The sequence below is a fragment of the Mesoplodon bidens genome (assembly GCF_964165515.1).
Source record: "Mesoplodon bidens genome assembly, chromosome: X".
Classification (NCBI taxonomy): domain Eukaryota; kingdom Metazoa; phylum Chordata; class Mammalia; order Artiodactyla; family Ziphiidae; genus Mesoplodon; species Mesoplodon bidens.
In genome coordinates, this window is record NC_138163.1 from 77996045 (window position 1) to 78015813 (window position 19769).

General features: G+C 38.0%; 1 protein-coding gene and 1 pseudogene across 3 annotated transcripts in view; both read left to right on the forward strand.

Moving 5' to 3' along the window:
- ABCB7 (ATP binding cassette subfamily B member 7) overlaps positions 1 to 14106 on the forward strand; it is a 147374-nt gene extending 133268 nt beyond the window's left edge. Inside the window, exons 15-17 of one of the 2 annotated variants that reach the window (XR_014014274.1) lie at positions 25 to 132; positions 7075 to 8348; positions 8386 to 14106. Coding sequence is in view for 1 of the 2 variants with exons in the window: in XM_081222734.1 (XP_081078860.1) it covers positions 25 to 132; positions 7075 to 7290 (324 nt within the window). In the remaining variant the exon portion in view is untranslated. Of the gene's footprint in view, positions 1 to 24; positions 133 to 7074 lie in introns of both variants that reach the window. The other variant, XM_081222734.1, reaches the window with a different exon arrangement.
- Positions 14107 to 16740: 2634 nt separating this feature from the next.
- LOC308609181 (regulator of microtubule dynamics protein 1-like) lies at positions 16741 to 17819 on the forward strand (annotated as a pseudogene). The gene has a single exon. The product of its transcript is annotated as a regulator of microtubule dynamics protein 1-like (transcript).
- The last annotated feature ends 1950 nt before the right edge of the window (positions 17820 to 19769 follow it).

Consider the following 19769-nt stretch of genomic DNA (forward strand, 5'->3'; position numbering starts at 1 on the left):
ATGTTCTTGTTGTCAAACTTGCAGACTATTCTTGGTGCCATGAGGGATGCAGTCAAACACAGAACTTCTATTTTCATTGCACACAGATTGTCAACAGTTGTTGATGCAGATGAGATCATTGTCTTGGACCAGGTAAGAGTTTGAACTTTAATGTTTAGTGTTTGAAGAACATTAGAAATTGTTACAAACGCAAGCAACTTAAATATTATTTCTAAAGAAAGTTATAGAATTTTGTGTTATTTGAGTAAGATTGAATCCTGATAGGATTCCATTTTTACCTCCTTTTGATAGGAAATAATGCATGCCACTTCCAAAAATGAATAAACTGTATTAACTCACTCTATTAAAGTTTTAAAAGCAAAGTTAGATGAGAAAAGCATTAAATCCTAATATGGTAGAAGCAGTTTTAAAGGGTATGTATTTAAAATAATTTTTCTTTATTCATTTTTGCTCTGTACAGAATCTTTGCTCATTGTCTTCACTGTATTTTATATTTTCATTTTTCTAATACCTGCACATACCCTTGATGTCTAAAAGAAAATTACCGTAAAATAAAGTCATTTTCATGCATGGCCATTTTTATTTTATCTTTTTCCTCATGAGGAAAGTAAGAAAAAGGACAGCCTGCTTTATTTCTCTGAGGGAATTACTATAAGAGTATACTGTCTAAATGTTCTGAACAAATCAGAGTGCCAGTATTGTGACTGGTAGATTTGAAAATTGTAATAGTTTTTCTTTCCTCCTCTCTGTAGGGATATCTTACTCCCACCCCCCTTTGTACTTGATTATTTCTAACAGTGTTTTCTATGCTTATTTCTCCCTTCTAATACATAAGCCTTCAATTTTTTATCATTTTGAAAGCCTGAGTACTGGGAGTTAAGAGAGAAGAAGCATTCTCTTGTACTGTCTATACTGAGAGATAATTTTTCATGCCACTAAAATTTCTTATGTGATATTCAGTTCTGTGATATATATATTATTTCTTTTATGTGTTACCTGTTCACTTGCTACCCTAGGTCTTTTTGTTCATTTGTTCAAAAATGCTAACATTGACTAAAATGTAAACTGATTTTCTTCAGTATGCTTGTTCCAGAGTGTCTTAAATGGGAAGTTTTGTAAATATACTTTATTATCTCATTGATGTTCAGGTATCTGAAATAAAATCTGCTCTTTTGTGCTTTTTACTAAACTTTCCAATTGTATGCAGTCATGTACATAGAGCCTTTTCTTATAAATATAAAATGTTAAAAGTACTTTAACAAGCATGTGCTTACCTACCTCATGCCAGGAGGTTCACAGTATCTATACAGTTATATCATAACATTGCCACTTGGGGTTTGGATTATAATTGGAACTAACTATTGATCATACCATTTGTATCTAAAATCTCTTTATGTTGAATTTGATGGTTCTATAATTGCTTGATTATGAAGATCAGAGATTTTCATTTTCTAGTGAAACTAATGTGACCTCATGTGTTCCATCAACAGTCTCTGGTAGTATTAATATTAAGTCTTCATAACAGAGTTCCCAAGGCCCTTCCTCACCCTCTTGCAGCCTGGTGATTACCCGTTCCCAGCCTTGGCAAGAGACTGGGGGTTTACTTGTCAGGAAATTGAGTCAGAGAGGCTCTGGACACAAGAAAATTACCAAGCACATTAACAGAGATGGGCGAGATTAACTGGAAATCAAAACATACTGAAGAATAAGACCACAGAGCCTCCTGTGCCACTGGCTCCAAGAACCTTGCCAACCAATTATTTATTTCTACTGTCACCACTCCTTCCCTCACCAGCAGATGATTAGAGGATTCTTCTCTAGAGAAACAAAAGTAACCCCATAAGAAAACATGTTCATATTTGGGGACCCCCACAAAATGACCAGATACCCATGTGATCATCCTACAATGAAACCCAACAGCTGAGAAGCCCACTCCCATGCACATAGAGCTTCCAGTCAGCTTTTTTTAATAATGTATTTTTAAGTGTCAGTGGATAATAAAGGAAGGCCTCCAAAGCAAGCAGAAAAAAATTCAGTAGAAAATGTAGACAATGCAGAGAGCATAAGAAAACTTAAAAATATAATTAATATCATCAGAGGTCATGGAAAATATAGCATTTTAAAATAAGGGGGGCCTCCCTGGTGGCGCAGTGGTTGAGAGTCCGCCTGCCGATGCAGGGGACATGGGTTCATGCCCTGGTCCAGGAGGATCCCACATGCTGCGGAGCGGCTGGGCCCGTGAGCCATGGCCGCTGAGCCTGCGCGTCCGGAGCCTGTGCTCCGCAATGGGAGAGGCCACAACAGTGAGAGGCCCGCGTACCGCAAAAATAAATAAATAAATAAATAAATAAATAAAATAAAATAAAATAAGGGCAAATGCTATTAAGAAAAAAAATAAAGAAGACTTACTATTGCATGAGTTCCAGGATACAGTGTTAAGTGACAGAAAGCTGCAAAAGAGTATATAGTATGCTACCTTTTGCAAGGAGGATGTGGGGGAAACATACGTATATTTACTTGTTTCTGCAAAAAGAAACCCTGGGAGGATAAACTAGAAACTAGAGACATTGTTTACCTGCAGGATGGAGACAAAAAGGGGTAGAAGACAAAGGGGAGGGAGTAAGACTTTGCTGATTATACTTTTTTGTATTATTTTTACTTTTGAACCATGCTAATGTTTTTATATATTTAAAAATCAACAAGGATGGGGCAGAAGCAGGAATTGAATACAAACAGAAAGAAGTAAAACTAGGTATATAACGAATTAATAACATAACTATGTAGAAGAAAAATAGCATGCAGAATTAACCCAAATAACTTTTGAACACATTACTCTGATTTTTTAGCCTTAGTGGAATATATTATAAGGATAAAAATAACTCAGACTTGAACTTAGTAAGTTTGTTTTTGGTAGTAGCATGAGAGTAGCTGTTTTGAAACTATTTTGTGTATACTGTAAGACTGAGCATGTGAGTAAATATACTGATGTTGAGAAATAGAGGTCTTACTTGGGAGAAGAAAGATACAGATATGGAATGGGAAAAGAAGAGGAGCCTTGTGATGTTATATTGGAACAGAATTGTCAATATCAGTTCATGATGAAAAAAAATATTCCTAACTTTGTTCAGTGAAAAGCCCTAGAAACAATGAAATTCCAGTAGTAATGAGTGTAACTAGCACATAGATCTTGGACACTAAATACTGTTCCTCACTAAAAGGAACCAAGACTCCTTGGAGAAATGACTGATTCCATATTTATTTGGAGCAGGGAAATTAATGAAGGCATATCACAAGGACACCAGAACCATTTTGAATGGGTTCCCACTGGCCAAGTGTGGGATGATTTGAATGTCAAAAAAAAATGATACTAATGAATTACAACACATTGAATAAAAAACTAATCTATAATTCCATAATTGTACTTAGAGAAAGCTCTTTTTTAAAAATGAAATCTTGCCATTTACAGCAGTGTTAATGGACCTGGAGGGTATTATGCTAAGTGAAATAAGTCAGAGAAAAGCAAATACCGTATGATTTTACTTATATGTGAAATCTACAAAGCAGAGCAGATGAACAAACAAACCAGAAACAGACTCATAAATACAGAGAACATACTGGTAGTTGGCAGGGGGGACGGATGAAATAGGTAAAGGGTACTAAGAAGTACAAACTAAGTCATGAGGATGTAATGTACACATAGGGAATATAGTGAATAATATTTTCATAACTTTGTATGGTGACAGATGGTAACTGGACTTAACTGAGGTAATCATTTCATAATGTATAAAAATACTGAATCACTGTTGTACACCTGAAACTAATGTAATGTTGTATGTTAATTATAACTCTGAGAAAAAAATGCTAACACATACAAGGAATGATAAGTTTACAGAATCATATTTTGCAACCACCATTGTAATAAATGATTCACATAAGGATCATCATTGTTTGCTAAAACCATATGGTGAAAAACTATTGGGGAATAGAATATTCACAGAGTTTGAAAGCATAACCCATAGATTAATTATTGATTACAAAGAGAAAAAGTGCCTTTAAAATAGAGAAATCTGGTAGACACTACCTTAACCAGTGATCAAACTGAAATCATTAACTGTGGAGCAAAATGACATCATGTACCTCCTAATATGATACACTGAGGACATATCACCTATATTGTATTGCAACAAAAATGTTTAGCCTGGATCTAAGAATCAGGAACAACTAGACAAATACAACGTGAAGGGCATTCTTTAAAAAACAAGCCTGGGGCTTCCCTGGTGGCACAGTGGTTGAGAGTCTGCCTGCTGATGCAGGGGACACGGGTTTGTGCCCTGGTCCGGGAAGATCCCACATGCCGCGGAGCGGCTAGGCCTGTGAGCCATGGCTGCTGAGCCTAAGCGTCTGGAGCCTATGCTCCACAATGGGAGAGGCCACAACAGTGAGAGGCCTGCGTACCACCAAAAAAAAAAAAAAAAAACAAGCCTGGACATTTTAGAAATGTCATTGTCACATTCACACAGAATAGGAAACTTATAAATTCAATGTGTTGATCCTGATTGGATCCTGGATGGAAAAAATATATATAAAGGATATTATTGGGATAATTGGTAAAATCTAAATATGAGCTATATATTAGATAAATTTCTTGGGTGTGATATTGTTGTATTCTAGTCACATAGGAGAATGTCCTTGTTTTCAGGAGATACATGCTAATGAAATATTTAGGGGAGAAATGTAATGATGTCCACAACTCATTCTTAAATGATTTAGCAAAAAGTAGTGTAAATTTAGAGACAGGATGAAGTGAGAGAAAGCAAATGTGGAAAAATGAACAGTTGCTAACCTAGGAGAAGCATATATAGGCATTCATTTTTACCATTCTTGCAACATTTCAAATTTAAAATGGGGATAGTAAATAAATAAATGAACAGCTAGAGAACGAGAGATTTTGAAAATGAAAATAGTCATTGCTGAAATAAAGTCAAGAAAATCTCTAAAGAGTAGAGCAAAAAAAGAGAAAATAGAGGAAAGATAAGAAAACAAGAGAATTAGTCTGAGGGGTCCAACATTTGACTAATGGTTGTTCTAGAAAGAGGGGATAGGAAAAAGGGAAGGAAATAACTAAAGAATAATACCCCAAAAATGTCCAGAACTTCAGCGCATGAGTTTCCAGATTGAAAGTGCCTACCAAGAACCCACCACAATAAATGGAGGAAAGAAAAATAAAAGTCAAATTATCATAAAATTTCAGAATTGAGCATAAGGAAAATAACTTAAAAGCTGTGAGAGAAATATCTCCGGGCAGGGTGGGGACTGAATAATAGATTACCTAATATAGTTGATTATGAGAAAAATACTGTTCAGACAGGCTTAAAGTTTAGAGAGAATTACCAATAGTGACATAGAAAACTAAGCAAATGAAAAAACAAGGCAGTTACTATGTCCAGGAAGAATAAAAATTTATGAGAAAATATATATAAAATCCTAGTACTTCACTTGGCTCAACAGATAATACTTACATAGTCATAATAAAGTACACATTGTGTATTAACTTAAATAACATTTATGATATAACCAATGTTATTAGGAGAGTGAAGAGTGAGGCATTGGGAATGTGGAATAGTTAAAAGTGCTGAATCTCATTAATATGTATATGTGTGTGTAAATGCCAGAAGAAATAGCTACAGATTTGGAGATAAGGAGATATTCAAGGGTGGAGGAGGAGGAGACAAAAGACTGTACTTTCTGTTATAAACTTTGCAATTATTAGTTGACTTTTTAAGGTGTGTACATTTATACTTTAATACAAACAAAAATAATTTAAAATATAATATACATTTTATAGCAGGATAATTTTTTGTGATTTATTTCATTGGTTTTCTGCAAAAATAATTCCATTTTTTCTAATACTTTTTGATGCAGTTTTCATTGAGGATTTCTTTAATTGAAGTGTAGTTAATGTACAATATTGTGTCAGTGACTCAGTTTTTTTTTTAGATTATATTCCATTATAGGTTATTACAGAAGATTGAATACAGTTCCCTGTGCTATACAGTAAATCCTTTTTGTTTATCTATTTTATATATAGTAGTTTGTATCTGTTAATCCCATACTCCTAATTTGTTCTTCCCTCCTCCCTATCCCCTTTGGTAACCATAAAAGTGTTTTTTATGTCTGTGCAGTGAGATTTTTATTTTGTTTTTTTTTTACAGTGGTAAAAAAATATAAAATACATAACCATGGGGACTTCTGTGCTAGTGAAGTGGTCCACAGATACCAAAGTTGAAGACTGCATTCAGGATCCAGAGTTCAAATAGCTGAGTGAAATAGTTCCTAGACTGTCCAGCCAGCAATCAAGGAGAAGCCTTAAATTTAACCACTCAGAAGTGGGCACACACAGATTTCAGTTATTTTGCTTAAGGGTATGCTTGTAAACGTCTTCTCACCAGGAGTACCAGTAAAAGTGACAAAATTACTTTTGTTTCCCAACATGTTTAGCAGTAGCTGTCCAGAGACAGATTAATTTTAGATAAGAGTTAGGAATCAATACCAATTCTATGCAATCTGAAGGTTAATAGCCAGTGTTAAGAAAAATAGTTACTGGAAGAAATAAACTTTTCATGGGGAAATATTTTTTATTTCAAAGTACACATAGGATTTTGGGATATTTTTTTAAAATCCTTTAAATCTCTATAAATAACAGTGCTTTTTATGTAAATTTGATTTAAATTTGATTTACTGATTACAGAAAATACCACCTTTAGAAAATCTTCACCTTCCTTTTCTGCTCTTCAAAATGAAAAATGAAACATTCAAATTTTATTTCCTTTAAGTGAAATGGTATATGGTATATGGAATTTCATAGCTTTTGGTTTACTCACTGGACTGATAACTCAACAGTAAATGAGGCATTTCTACCCCAGTTTTTCCCATTTCTACTGTAATGAAGAATTGGGAAAGGTATTTTAATGAATGCAAATCTTTCAAAATTCTTGCTTAGAAAGTATTATGTATTTTCAATTGTTATCCTAGTTATATGACTTTCTCTACGTTTCTCTTGTTTTTGCTTATTAGGGTAAGGTAGCTGAACGTGGTACCCACCATGGTTTGCTTGCTAACCCTGGCAGTATCTATTCAGAAATGTGGCATACACAGAGCAGCCATGTGCAGAACCATGATAACCCCAAATGGGATGCAAAGAAAGAAAATGTGTCCAAAGAGGAGGAAAGGAGGAAACTACAAGAAGAAATTGTCAACAGCGTGAAAGGCTGTGGAAACTGTTCCTGCTAAGTCACATGAAACCTTTCCTTTTCTTCTCTTTTTTCTCCCTCCCTCCCTTCCTTCCTTTCTCTCCTCTTTCTTCCTTCCTCCCTTCTTCCTTTCTTTCTTTTTTTTCCTTGACTACACATTTGCACTAAAGCAGAATTGTTTTATTAAAAAAAAATCAGGGCTCGGGTATCGGGTTCTAGTCGGAGCGCAGGGAGAGGACTGGGGCTGGCTGCAGGAAGAGAGCCTGAAGAGGTTAGTGCACCACGGCTAGCCCGGAGGGAGTCCGGGGAAAAAGTCTGGAGCTGCCGAAGAGGCAACAGACTTTTTCTTCCCTTTTGTTTCCTGGTGCGTGAGGAGAGGGCATTAAGAGCGCTAATTAAAGAAGCTCCAGAGATGGGCGCAAGCCGCGGCTAAAGGCGTGGACCCCGGAGACGGGCGTGGTACACTGGGGCTGCCGCTGCTGCCGCCACAAGGCCTGTGTGCGAGCGCAGGTCACTGGCTACCCCCCCTTCCGGGGAGCCTGTGCAGCCCGCCACTGCCGGGGTCCCGGGAACCAGGGACGGCTTCCCCGGGAAAGCGCACGGAGCGCCTCGGGATGGTGCAACGTCACGCCGGCCTCTGTCACCGCAGGCCCGCCCCGCACTACGTGCCCCTCCCTCCCCTTGGCCTGAGTGAGCCAGAGCCCCTGAATCAGCGGCTCCTTTAAACCCGTCCTGTCTGAGTGAAGAACGGTCACCCTCCAGCGGCCTACACGCAAAGGCGGGGCCAGATCCAAGGCTGAGACCCGGGAGCTGTGAGAGCAGAGAAGAGACAGGGAGATCTCTCTCTACAGCCTCGGAGGCAGCGGATTAAAGCTTCACGGTCCACTTGATGTGCGCTGCGTCTGTGGAGTGCATGAATGGACAGCGAATCATCCCAAATTGAGGAGGTGGACTTTGAGGACAAGATTTAACATTTTTTCCCCTTTTCCTCTTTTTACAATGAATTATCCCAAATTAAATAGGTGGACTTTGAGAGCAAGATTTTCGATTTTTTTCTCCCTGTTCTCTTTTTGTGAATGTGTATGGATATGCTTCTGTGTGAGATTTTCTCTGTATAGCTTTGCTTCCACCATAGGTCCCAGGGTTCTATCCATCCGATTTTTTTTCAATAATTACTTTTTTATTTTTAATAACGCTACTATATTTTATACTTTATCCTATTTTACTTTATCTTCTCTCTTTCTTTTTTTCCTACCTTCCCTTCCTCCCTCCCTCCCTCTGCCCCTTTCTTTCTTTCCTTCTTTCCTTCCTCCCTCCCTCCCTCCTGTTAGCCTTTCTTTCTTTCTTTCTTTCGTTCCGTCCGTCCTCCCTCCCTCCCTCCCTCCTTTCTTTCTTTCTTCCTTCCTTCCTTCCGTTCTTTCCTTCTTCCTTACTTTCTCTCACTCTTCTACTAATTCTTTCTTTCTACATTTTCTCCCTTTTATTATGAGTCGGGTAGATGAAAGGCTCTTGCTGCTGCATCCAGGAGTCAGTGCTATGCCTCTGAAGTGGGAGGGCCAACTTGAGAACACGGGTCCACAAGAGACCTCCCAGCTCCGCATAATATCAAGTGGAGAAAATCTCCCAGAGATCTCCATCTCAACACCAGCACCCAGCTTCAGTCAACGACCAGCAAGCTACAGTGCTGATCACCCTATGCCAAGCAACTAGCAAGACAGGAACACAACCCCACCCATTAGCAGAGAGGCTGCCTAAAAACATAATAAGGCCACAGGCACCCCAAAACACACCACCAGACGTGGACCTGTCCACCAGAAAGACAAGATCGAGCCTCAACCACCAGAACACAGGCACTAATCCCCCCCACCAGGAAGCCTACACAACCTACTGAAACAACCTTAGCCACTGGGGACAGACACCAAAAATAACGGGAACTACGAATCTGCAGCCTGCAAAAAGGAGACCCCAAACACAGTAACATAAGCAAAATGAGAAGACAGAAAAACACACAGCAGGTGAAGGAGCAAGATAAAAACCTACCAGACCTAACAAATGAAGAGGAAATAGGCAGTCTACCTGAAAAAGAATTCAGAATAATGATAGTAAAGCTGATCCAAGATTCTATTTCCAAGATCCAAAATCTTGGAAATAAAATAGACAAAATGCAAGAAACAGTTAACAAGGACCTAGAAGAACTAAAGATGAATCAAGCATCGATTAAAAACACAATAAATGAAAAATACTCTAGATGGGATCAATAGCAGAATAACTGAGGCAGAAGAACGGATAAGTGAGGTGGAAGATAAAATAGTGGAAATAACTGCTGCAAAGCAAAATAAAGAAAAAAGAATGAAAAGAACAGAGGACACTCTCAGAGACCTCTGGGACAACATTAAATGCACCAACATTTGAATTATAGGGGTACCAGAAGAAGAAGAGAAAAAGAAAGGGACTGAGAAAATATTTGAAGAGATTAGAGTTGAAAACTTCCCTAATATGGGAAAGGAGAGAGATAATCATGTCCAGGAGGCACAGAGAGTCCCATACAGAATAAATCCAAGAATAAATACACCAAGACACATATTAATCAAACTGTCAAAAATTAAGCACAAAGAAATCATATTAAAAGCAGCAAGGGAAAAACAACAACACACAAAGGAATCTGCATCAGGTTAACAGCTGATATCTCAGCAGAAACTCTACAAGCCAGAAGGGAGTGTCAGGACATAGTTAAAGTGATGAAGGAGAAAAACCTGCAACCAAGATTACCCAGCAAGGATCTCATTCAGATTTGATGGAGAAATTAAAACCTTTACAGACAAGCAAAAGCTGAGAGTGCAGCACCACCAAACCAACTTTACAACAAATGCTAAAGGAACTTCTTTAGGCAAGAAAAACAACAGAAGGAAAATACCTACAATAACGAACCCAAAACAATTAAGGAAATGGGAATAGTAACATATATATCAATAATTATCTTAAATGTAAATGGACTAAATGCTCCCACCAAAAGACACAGAGTGGCTGAATGGATACAAAAACAAGACCCATATATATGCTATCTACAAGAGAACAACTTCAGACCTAGAGACACATACAGATTGAAAGTAGGGGATGGAAAAAGATATTCCATGCAAATGGAAATCAAAAGAAAGCTGGAGTAGCAATTCTTATATCAGACAAAATAGACTTTAAAATAAAGACTATTAGAAGAGACAAAGAAGGACACTGCATAACGATAAAGGGATCGATCCAAGAAGAAGATATAACAATTGTAAATATGCACCCAACACAGGAGCACCTCAATACATAAGGCAAATACTAACAGCCATAAAAGGGGAAATCGACAGTAACACACTCATAGTAGGGCACTTTAACAGCCCACTTTCACCAATGGACAGATCATCCAAAATGAAAATAAATAAGGAAACACAAGCTTTAAATGATACATTAAACATGATGGACTTAATTGATATTTATAGGACATTCCATCCAAAAACAACAGAATACACATTTTTCTCAAGTGCTCATGGAACATTCTCCAGGATCACATCTTGGGTCACAAATCAAGCCTTGGTAAATTTAAGAAAATTGAAATTGTATCAAGTATCTTTTCCGACCACAATGCTATGAGATTAGACATCAATTACAGGAAAAGATCTGTAAAAAATACAAACACATGGAGGCTAAACAACACACTACTCAATAACGAAGTGATCACTGAAGAAATCAAAGAGGAAATTAAAAAAATACCTAGAAACAAATGACAATGGAGACACGAGGACCCAAAACCTATGGGATGCAGCAAAAGCAGTTCTAAGGGAGAAGTTTATAGCAATACAATCCTACCTTAAGAAACAGGAAACATCTCGATTAAGGAACCTTACCCTGAACCTAAAGCAATTAGAGAAAGAAGAACAAAAACACCCCAAAGTTAGCAGAAGTAAGGAAATCATAAAGATCACATCAGAAATAAATGAAAAAGAAATGAAGGAAACGATAGCAAAGATCAATAAAACTAAAAGCTGGTTCTTTGAGAAGATAAAATTAATACACCATTAGCCAGACTCATCAAGAAAAAAAGGGAGAAGACTCAAATCAATAGAATTAGAAATGAAAAATGAGAAGTAACAACTGACACTGCAGAAATACAAAAGATCATGAGAGATTACTACAAGCAACTCTATGCCAATAAAATGGACAACCTGGAAGAAATGGACAAATTCTTAGAAATGCACAACCTGCCAAGACTGAATCAGGAAGAAATAGAAAATATGAATAGACCCATCACAAGTACTGAAATTGAAACTGATTAAAAATCTTCCAACAGAAGTCCAGGACCAGATGGCTTCACAGGCAAATTCTATCAAACATTTAGAGAAGAGCTTACACCTATCCTTCTCAAACTCTTCCAAAATATAGCAGAGGGAGGAGCACTCCCAAACTCATTCTATGAGGCCACCATCACCTTTATACCAAAACCAGGCAAGGATGTCACAAAGAAAACTACAGGCCAATATCACTGATGAACATAGATGCAAAAATCCTCAACAAAATCCTAGCAAACAGAATCCAACAGCACATTAAAAGGATCATACACCATGATCAAGTGGGGTTTATTCCAGGAATGCAAGGATTCTTCAGTGTATGCAAATCAATCAGTGTGATACACGATATTAACAAATTGAAGAAAAACCATATGATCATCTCAATAGATGCAGAGAAATCTTTCAACACCCATTTATGATAAAAACCCTGCAGAAAGTAGGCATAGAGGGAACTTTCCTCAACATAATAAAGGCCATATATGACAAATCCACAGCCAACATCGTCCTCAATGGTGAAAAACAAAGCATTTCCACTAAGATCAGGAACAAGGCAAGGCTGCCCACTCTCACCACTCTTATTCAACCTAGTTTTGGAAGTTTTAGCCACAGCAATTACAGAAGAAAAGGAAATAAAAGGAATCCAAATTGGAAAAGAAGAAGTAAAGCTGTCACTGTTTGCAGATGACATGATACTATACATAGAGAATCCTAAAGATGCTACCAGAAAACTACTAGAGCTAATCAATGAATTTGGTAAAGTAGCAGGATACAATATTAATGCACAGAAATCTCTGGCATTCCTGTACACTAATTATGAAAAATCAGAAAGTGAATTCAAGAAAACACTCCCATTTACTATTGCAACAAAAAGAATAAAATATCTAGGAATAAACCTACCTAAGAAGACAAAAGACCTGTATGCAGAAAATTATAAGACACTGATGAAGGAAATTAAAGATGATACAAATAGATGGAGAGATATACCATGCTCCTGGAATGGAAGAATCAATATTCTGAAAATGACTCTACTACCCAAAGCAATCTACAGATTCAATGCAATCCCTATCAAACTACCGCTGGCATTTTTCAAAGAACTAGAATAAAAAATTTCAAAATTTGTTTGGAAAAACAAAAGTCCCTGAATAGCCAAAGCAATCTTGAGAACGAAAAACGGAGCTGGAGGAATCAGGCTACCTGACTTCAGACTATACTACAAAGCTACAGTAATCAAGACAGTGTGGTACTGGCACAAAAACAGAAAGATCAATGGAACAGGATAGAAAGCCCAGAGATAAACGCACGCACAAATGGTCAACTCATCTTTGATAAAGGAGGCAGGAATGTACAGTGGAGAAAGGACAGCCTCTTCAATAAGTGGTGCTGGGAAAACTGGACAGGGACATGTAAAAGTATGAGATTAGATCATTCCCTAGCACCATACACAAAAATAAACTCAAAATGGATTAAAGACCTAAATGTAAGGCCAGAAACTATCAAACTCTTATAGGAAAACATAGGCAGAACACTCTATGACATAAATCACAGCAAGATCCTTTTGGACCCACCTCCTAGAGAAGTGGAAATAAAAACAAAGATAAACAAATGGGCCCTAATGAAACTTCAAAGCTTTTGCACAGCAAAGGAAGCCATAAACAAGACCAAAAGACAACCCTCAGTATGGGAGAAAATATTTACAAATGAAGCAACTGACAAAGGATTAATCTCCAAAATTTATAAGCAGCTCATGCAGCTCAATAGCAAAAAAAAAAAAACAAAACCCAATCCTAAAATGGGCAGAAGACTTAAATAGGCATTTCTCCAAAGAAGATATACAGACTGCCAACAAACACATGAAAGAATGCTCAACGTCATTAATCATTAGAGAAATGCAAATCAAAAGTACAATGAAATATCATCTCACGCCAGTCAGAATGGCCATCCTCAAGAAATCTAGAAACAATAAATGTTGGAGAGGGTGTCTAGAAAAGGGAGCACTCTTGCACTCCTGGTGGGAATGTGAATTGATACAGCCACTATGGAGAGCAGTATGGAGGTTCCTTAAAAAACTAAAAATAGAACTACCATATGACTCAGCAATCCCACTACTAGGCATATACCCTGAGAAAACCATAATTCAAAAAGAGACATGTACCAAAATGTTCTTTGAAGCCCTATTCACAATAGCCCTGAGGTGGAAACAACCTAAGTGTCCATCATCGGATGAATGGATAAAGAAGATGTGGCACATATATACAATGGAATATTACTCAGCCATAAAAAGAAACGAAACTGAGCTATTTGTAATGAGGTGGATAGACCTAGAGTCTGTCATACAGAGTGAAGTAAGTCAGAAAGAGAAAAGACAAATACCGTATGCTAACACATATATATGAAATTTAAGAAAAAAAATATCATGAAGAACCTAGGGGTAAAACAGGAATAAAGACACAGATCTACTTGAGAATGGACTTGGGGATATGTGGAGGGGGAAGGGTAAGCTGTGACAAAGCGAAAGAGAGGCATGGACATATATACAGTACCAAACGTAAGGTAGGTAGATAGTGGGAAGCAGCCGCAGAGCACAGGGAGATCAGCTCGGTGCTTTGTGACCGCCTGGAGGGGTGGGATGGGGATGGTGGGAGGGAGGGAGACGCAAGAGGGAAGGGATGTGGAAACATGTATATGTATGACTGATTCACTTTGTTATAAAGCAGAAACTAATAAAAAAACAAAAATAAATAAATAAATAATCATACATTCCCATTTTCTATAATCCTTCTTTTAGATAAGATTTATTTTGAAAGGGAATTGAGTGTTACATCTTTCACAATCTATTTAATATTATATTTATATTTATCCCCAAATTATTTTCTTGTTACTGCCTTAGTTGTGGTCAAAGCATAATTTTTGTTACTATTTGACTTTACCCCATTTCCATTTTTGAGGCCTGATAGCCATTTACTATCCATAACCAGATGAATCAGATTTGTTTCCAAATTTTTTGTAGTTTTTCAAACCTCCTTTATGCTGACAATTTAGATGGAAAGTGTCTGTTTCTTAAAAATTTTTAAGAAAATAAGAGAGTGTAGGTTCATTGTTTCTCCTCCCCTTCCCCCATTGAAGTACTTCAATGATAGTTAACTATACTTATATTTTAAAAATTATATGCCACTATATACCTTTAAGAGGAAAAACCTTGACTCTCATGTTGGTATGTAGAATGTTCATCATTAACCAGCATTGTAACTGTCATCTAGCGGTGGAAATTTTATTTTTCCACCAAATGAGGTGTTGCTTTTGTTTTGGACCAAAATTTATACATTTCTTTTTAAAGTCTCATAAACCCTGATGTAATTTGAGAGTTACCATACTGGCAGTGATCTAAAAAACTTAGAAAGTTAATTGCCTTTTCTATTTCCATCTTAAATGCACTGCTTTTGCCCTTTGAAGTTATACAAAGAAACAACCAAATGGGATGTGTGCACGCCTGCATGTGTATACATGTGTATAAAGCAACATCTACTTAAAAATTATTAATGACCTTTAGGCAAATAGGAGAGGATTTCACATATATTTACATGATCAGGACTCTAATCTGTGTTGACAGTTCAGAGTTACTTTATTACCAAGTCTTCCCTTCCTTTTTCAGTAGTTTAATGAGTTCCTTTAAGCTTGAAATAACAAGGAGGAGCCCAAACAAGATAATCAAGAAATAATTAATAAAATGTTGGTATATATTCACTTAGAAAGCTCCTCTCCCTTTCCAACTGGAATTTGCTTTAATTTGTTTTGTAGTAATCATTCAGCTTGAAAAACTTGTGTGTCATGAACAGCCACATAACTCTATAATGAGGCTTTATTTCTCAGAAAAGGTCTTAAAGTATTTGTCTATGGTTTTATTGTCTTTTAAGTCATAATTTGGTATGGGTGAGATTAATTTTTTTTCTGATTTGTATTGTCATTAGTAGGTAGATATCTAAACTGATTGGGTCTGCAGTTTTGTTATATAAAGGTGATTTGATAAGTAGCTTGAAGCCAGTATTTTATGGTTAGTCTTTGAAAGTACAGTAAGTGGTGCAGGATCTTGCTTTTGGAGTTGGAGTTAACACTGAGATGCGTAATCAGCTGCAAAATGGGGGGTTTGGGACATTTCTTACTCTGAAGCCATAGACGTGATTGCTTTTCTGAGGAACAACAACAACAACAAGTCCTTTGAATAACCCAGCTGCATTACTAGAAATGTGGTTAGATAGAAATTTTGCTTCTGTTAATTCCTTCTATACATTTCCAATGTTGCTGATGGAAAATATTTAGCTTAGTTGCATAATCAAACAGGTAAGATTGAAGTAATCATTAGTAATATTCATTTTGAATGTGAATAGTGGTATTCAAAGTAAGTGATTTTGTGATATGGGAAACATATAGTCAAAGGATAGGACCTGGTGTAGGCAAAGGGTTGGGGGCTGGGGCGCAGCTGCTGCAGCTCTCGCTGGAGCCAAGATAAACACCCACCACTGCCCACTGCCCACCACCCGCTGCATGCACCTCCATGCCATGGCTGGCCTCAACTCCCTGGAGGCAGTGAAACGCTAGAATCAGGCCCTGCAGCAGCAGGCGGATGAGGCGGAGGACCGTGCACAGGGCCTACAGTGTGGGAGCTGGATGGCGAGCGCGAGTGGTGAGAGAAAGCTGAAGGTGATGTGGCAGCTCTCAGTTGACACATCCAGCTCATTGAGGGGGAGTCGGACAGGGCTCAGGAATGACTGGCCACAGCCCTGTGCAAGCTGGAGGAGGCAGAAAAGGGTGCAAATGAGAGCAAAAGAGGAATGAAGGTGATAGAAAACTGGGCAACGAAGATGAGGAGAAGATGGAGATTCAGTAGATTCAGCTCAAAGAAACCAAGGACATTGCTGAGTAAGCTGACCACAAATACAAGGAGGTAGCTCGTAAGTTGGTCATCCTGGAGGGTGAGCTGGAGAGGGTGGAGGAGCATGCCAAGCCGTCTGAACTAAAATGTGGTGACCTGAAGCTGTGGGAAAGAAGAGGAGCAGGGCCGGAAGCTGGCGGACACTGCTCTCTGTGGAAAGACTGGGGTGCCTTTCACTCTGCCCCGCTTCTTAGCAGCCAAAGGGGTGAGGGGTCAGGCCTGCAAGCTGCAGATCATGGCACTAGCCTTGCGACTCTGGCACTCCCTTCCTTTGGGACGTATCACTGCCCCAGGACCTTGGCTCCTGATGGGTGCTGCTGGCAGCTGCAAGCAGTTCATTCTTTGGTGACTCCGTGGCACTGAGGTGATGGGAAACCCAGGAGCTTTAAAAATAAGTCTTTTATTCTCTGCCTTGTCTTATTTGGGTTTTGAAACTTATCAAGTCATTTCCCAGGCTGCTGTGGTTCATGCCACAGCCAGAGTCTTCAGAGTTGAAGAAATCCTTGAACAAGCAGACTATCTATATGAAAGTGGAGAAACAGAAAAACTTTACCAGTTGCTATCCCAGTACAAGGAAAGTGAAGATGCAGAGTTACTGTGGTGTTTGGCATGGGCATCATGTGTTATAGCTCAACTCAGTGGAACCTCAGAAGAGGAGAAAAAGATTTTGGTGTATGAAGCCCTAGAGTATGCAAAAAGGGCACTAGAAAAAAATGAATCAAGTTTTGCAGCTCATAAGTGGTATGCAATCTGTATTAGTGATGTTGGAGATTATGAAGGAATCAAGGCTAAAATTGCAAATGCCTACATGATCAAGGAGCATTTTGAGAAAGCAGTTGAACTGAACCCTAAAGATGCTACCTCAATTCACCTTATGGGTATTTGGTGTTACACATTTGCTGAAATGCCTTGGTATCAAAGAAGAATTGCTAAAATGCTGTTTGCAACTCCTAGTTCCACCTATGAGGAGGCATTAGGCTACTTTCACAGGGCAGAGCAAGTGGATCCAAACTTCTACAGCAAAAACTTGCTTCTTCTAGGAAAGACATATTTGAAACTACACTACAAAAAGCTTGCTGCTTTCTGGCTAACAAAAGCCAAGGACTATCCAGCACATGGAGAGGAGGATAAACAGATACAGACAGAAGCTGCTCAGTTGCTTACATGTTTCAGTGACAAGAACTGAGAATTTTTCAATGAAATATCTAAGAAGTAGTGCCTTTTCATCAAATTATAAAGATAATAAATACATTAACCATTAAAATAAATAAAATAAAATAAAATGTGGTGACCTGGAAGAAGAACTCAATGTCACTAACAACTTGAAGTTGCCAGAGGATGCATCTGAAAGGGAGGATGAACATGAAGAAGAAATTAAACTTCTATCTGACAAACTGAAAGAGGCTGAGACCCGTGCTAAATTTGCAGAGAACAATTGCAAAACTGGAAAAATTGATGAGCTAGAAGAAAAACTTGCCCAGGCCAAAGAAGAGAACGTGGGCTTACATCAGACACTGGATCAGACACTAAATGAACTAAACTGTATAGAACCAAAACAGAAGAGTTTTGTTCCAACAAAAACTCCAGAGCTCCGTGTCTTTCTCTTCTCTTGTAAGAAGTTTCTTTTGTTATTGTCTCTTTGCTTTGCAGGAAATGTCAAGCAAATTATGAATACATGACCAAATATTTTGTATCAGAGAAGCTTTGAGCACCAGTTAAATCTATTCCTTCCTTTTTTCAAATAGCATCAGGTTTTTCAGCTCTGTTTTTATCCTTAAATTTCATTTATTCCTGAGGTAGGCAGGGTATTTCATATTGAGCATACTCTCAAGACTGAGGGCATTTGGTTCCTGGGAGAATAGACAACCCCACAGTTTTAAAACACAGATTCCGATGTCTAGTCATGGGTCAGTTTAAAAGGTTGTAGAATATCCACTGTTGGTCACACTATAGGAGGCCAGGGACCATCACATTAAAATGGGTGGGGATTTTCCATCCAGAGCAAAAAAGGGGAGTGGGGGTGGGGTTACTATGGGAAGTCATAAACCACACAGAGGTTAACCTAATCACCCTGGCTCTTTTCCACACTCCACCATGCAGAACAAACATCCTCTGAGCAGCCAGCATGGGAATGCTTGGAAAAGAGTCATAATAATTACCCAAATGTTTTCTAGATAGATCCTTGATATGCTCTTCTCTATGCTTCTTTCACTCTAAAGTTGTTCTCTGAGTAGCTGATGTCTTATTCCAATAATGACCCATGCTTATCTGCTCTGATATGAGGCCATCCACTCAGCAGGAATGAATGTTGTAGAATTCAGTCCTATTCAGAGAAGCTATATCAAAAAGACTGCTAGCCATCAATAGTTGAGTAAGACTTTCCATAAACAAATATTGGACAGAATAGCCCTCTCTGACAGCAAAGTAAGGATGAAAAAGTAATTGGCCTAACTTCATCTCCTCTATACTCCAGGGACTGGCAAATTGGAGATTTACTTATCTGGAATTTTAATTCCTTCTTCAGGACCAAGTTAATAAAAGACCAGGAAACTCCTGATTAAACTGGATATGGAGTATTTTGTAGACAGGGCTGCACAGTTTGGCTTTGTTAGCTTTCTGCTCTCTCAGTTAACATCTCAGAGCTGGAATATTCCACATTCCCTAGCAGTGTGGGGGTCAACTCAAGTTTACAATTCTGACTAAAAATTACCCTGCTTCTAGTTTATCCAAATCCTCTGCCCCTCACTCCTATTTATAAGCATCACACTACCCAGGAAATACACTAGCAAATTGTGCAATTGAATGAAACCCACACTTTTCATTTAGATTCTTGCAACAGTGTCATATGTAATAGTATCACTTTTCTACATTTTGGTCAAATAAATTTTTACATAAACTAAAAAAAAAGATAGGAATGTTTTTAGGGTGGGGAAATTTCCCCACTAAGAAATTTGAAGCTGTTTTCATATGATTGGCGGTGGTCTCTGGTGGTCTCTAGACCACTGGGTCATTGTGGTCATTAACCAGTATTTTCAGCTAATAAAAAATTACCTGAAAAACTCAGTTATTGTAGGGGCCACAACTAAGTCAAATATTTTTTCTCTTAACTCCATCTTAGAAAGGTGGTTCTATACAGTGACATAATAGACAAAAGCTTCCTAAAATGATTCATTCAGAGGAAATGCCAAGAAAAGGGACATTTATTATAATGTACTAATTTTACATTACAATATTACATGCACAAAAGTACAAATTTCTAAATCA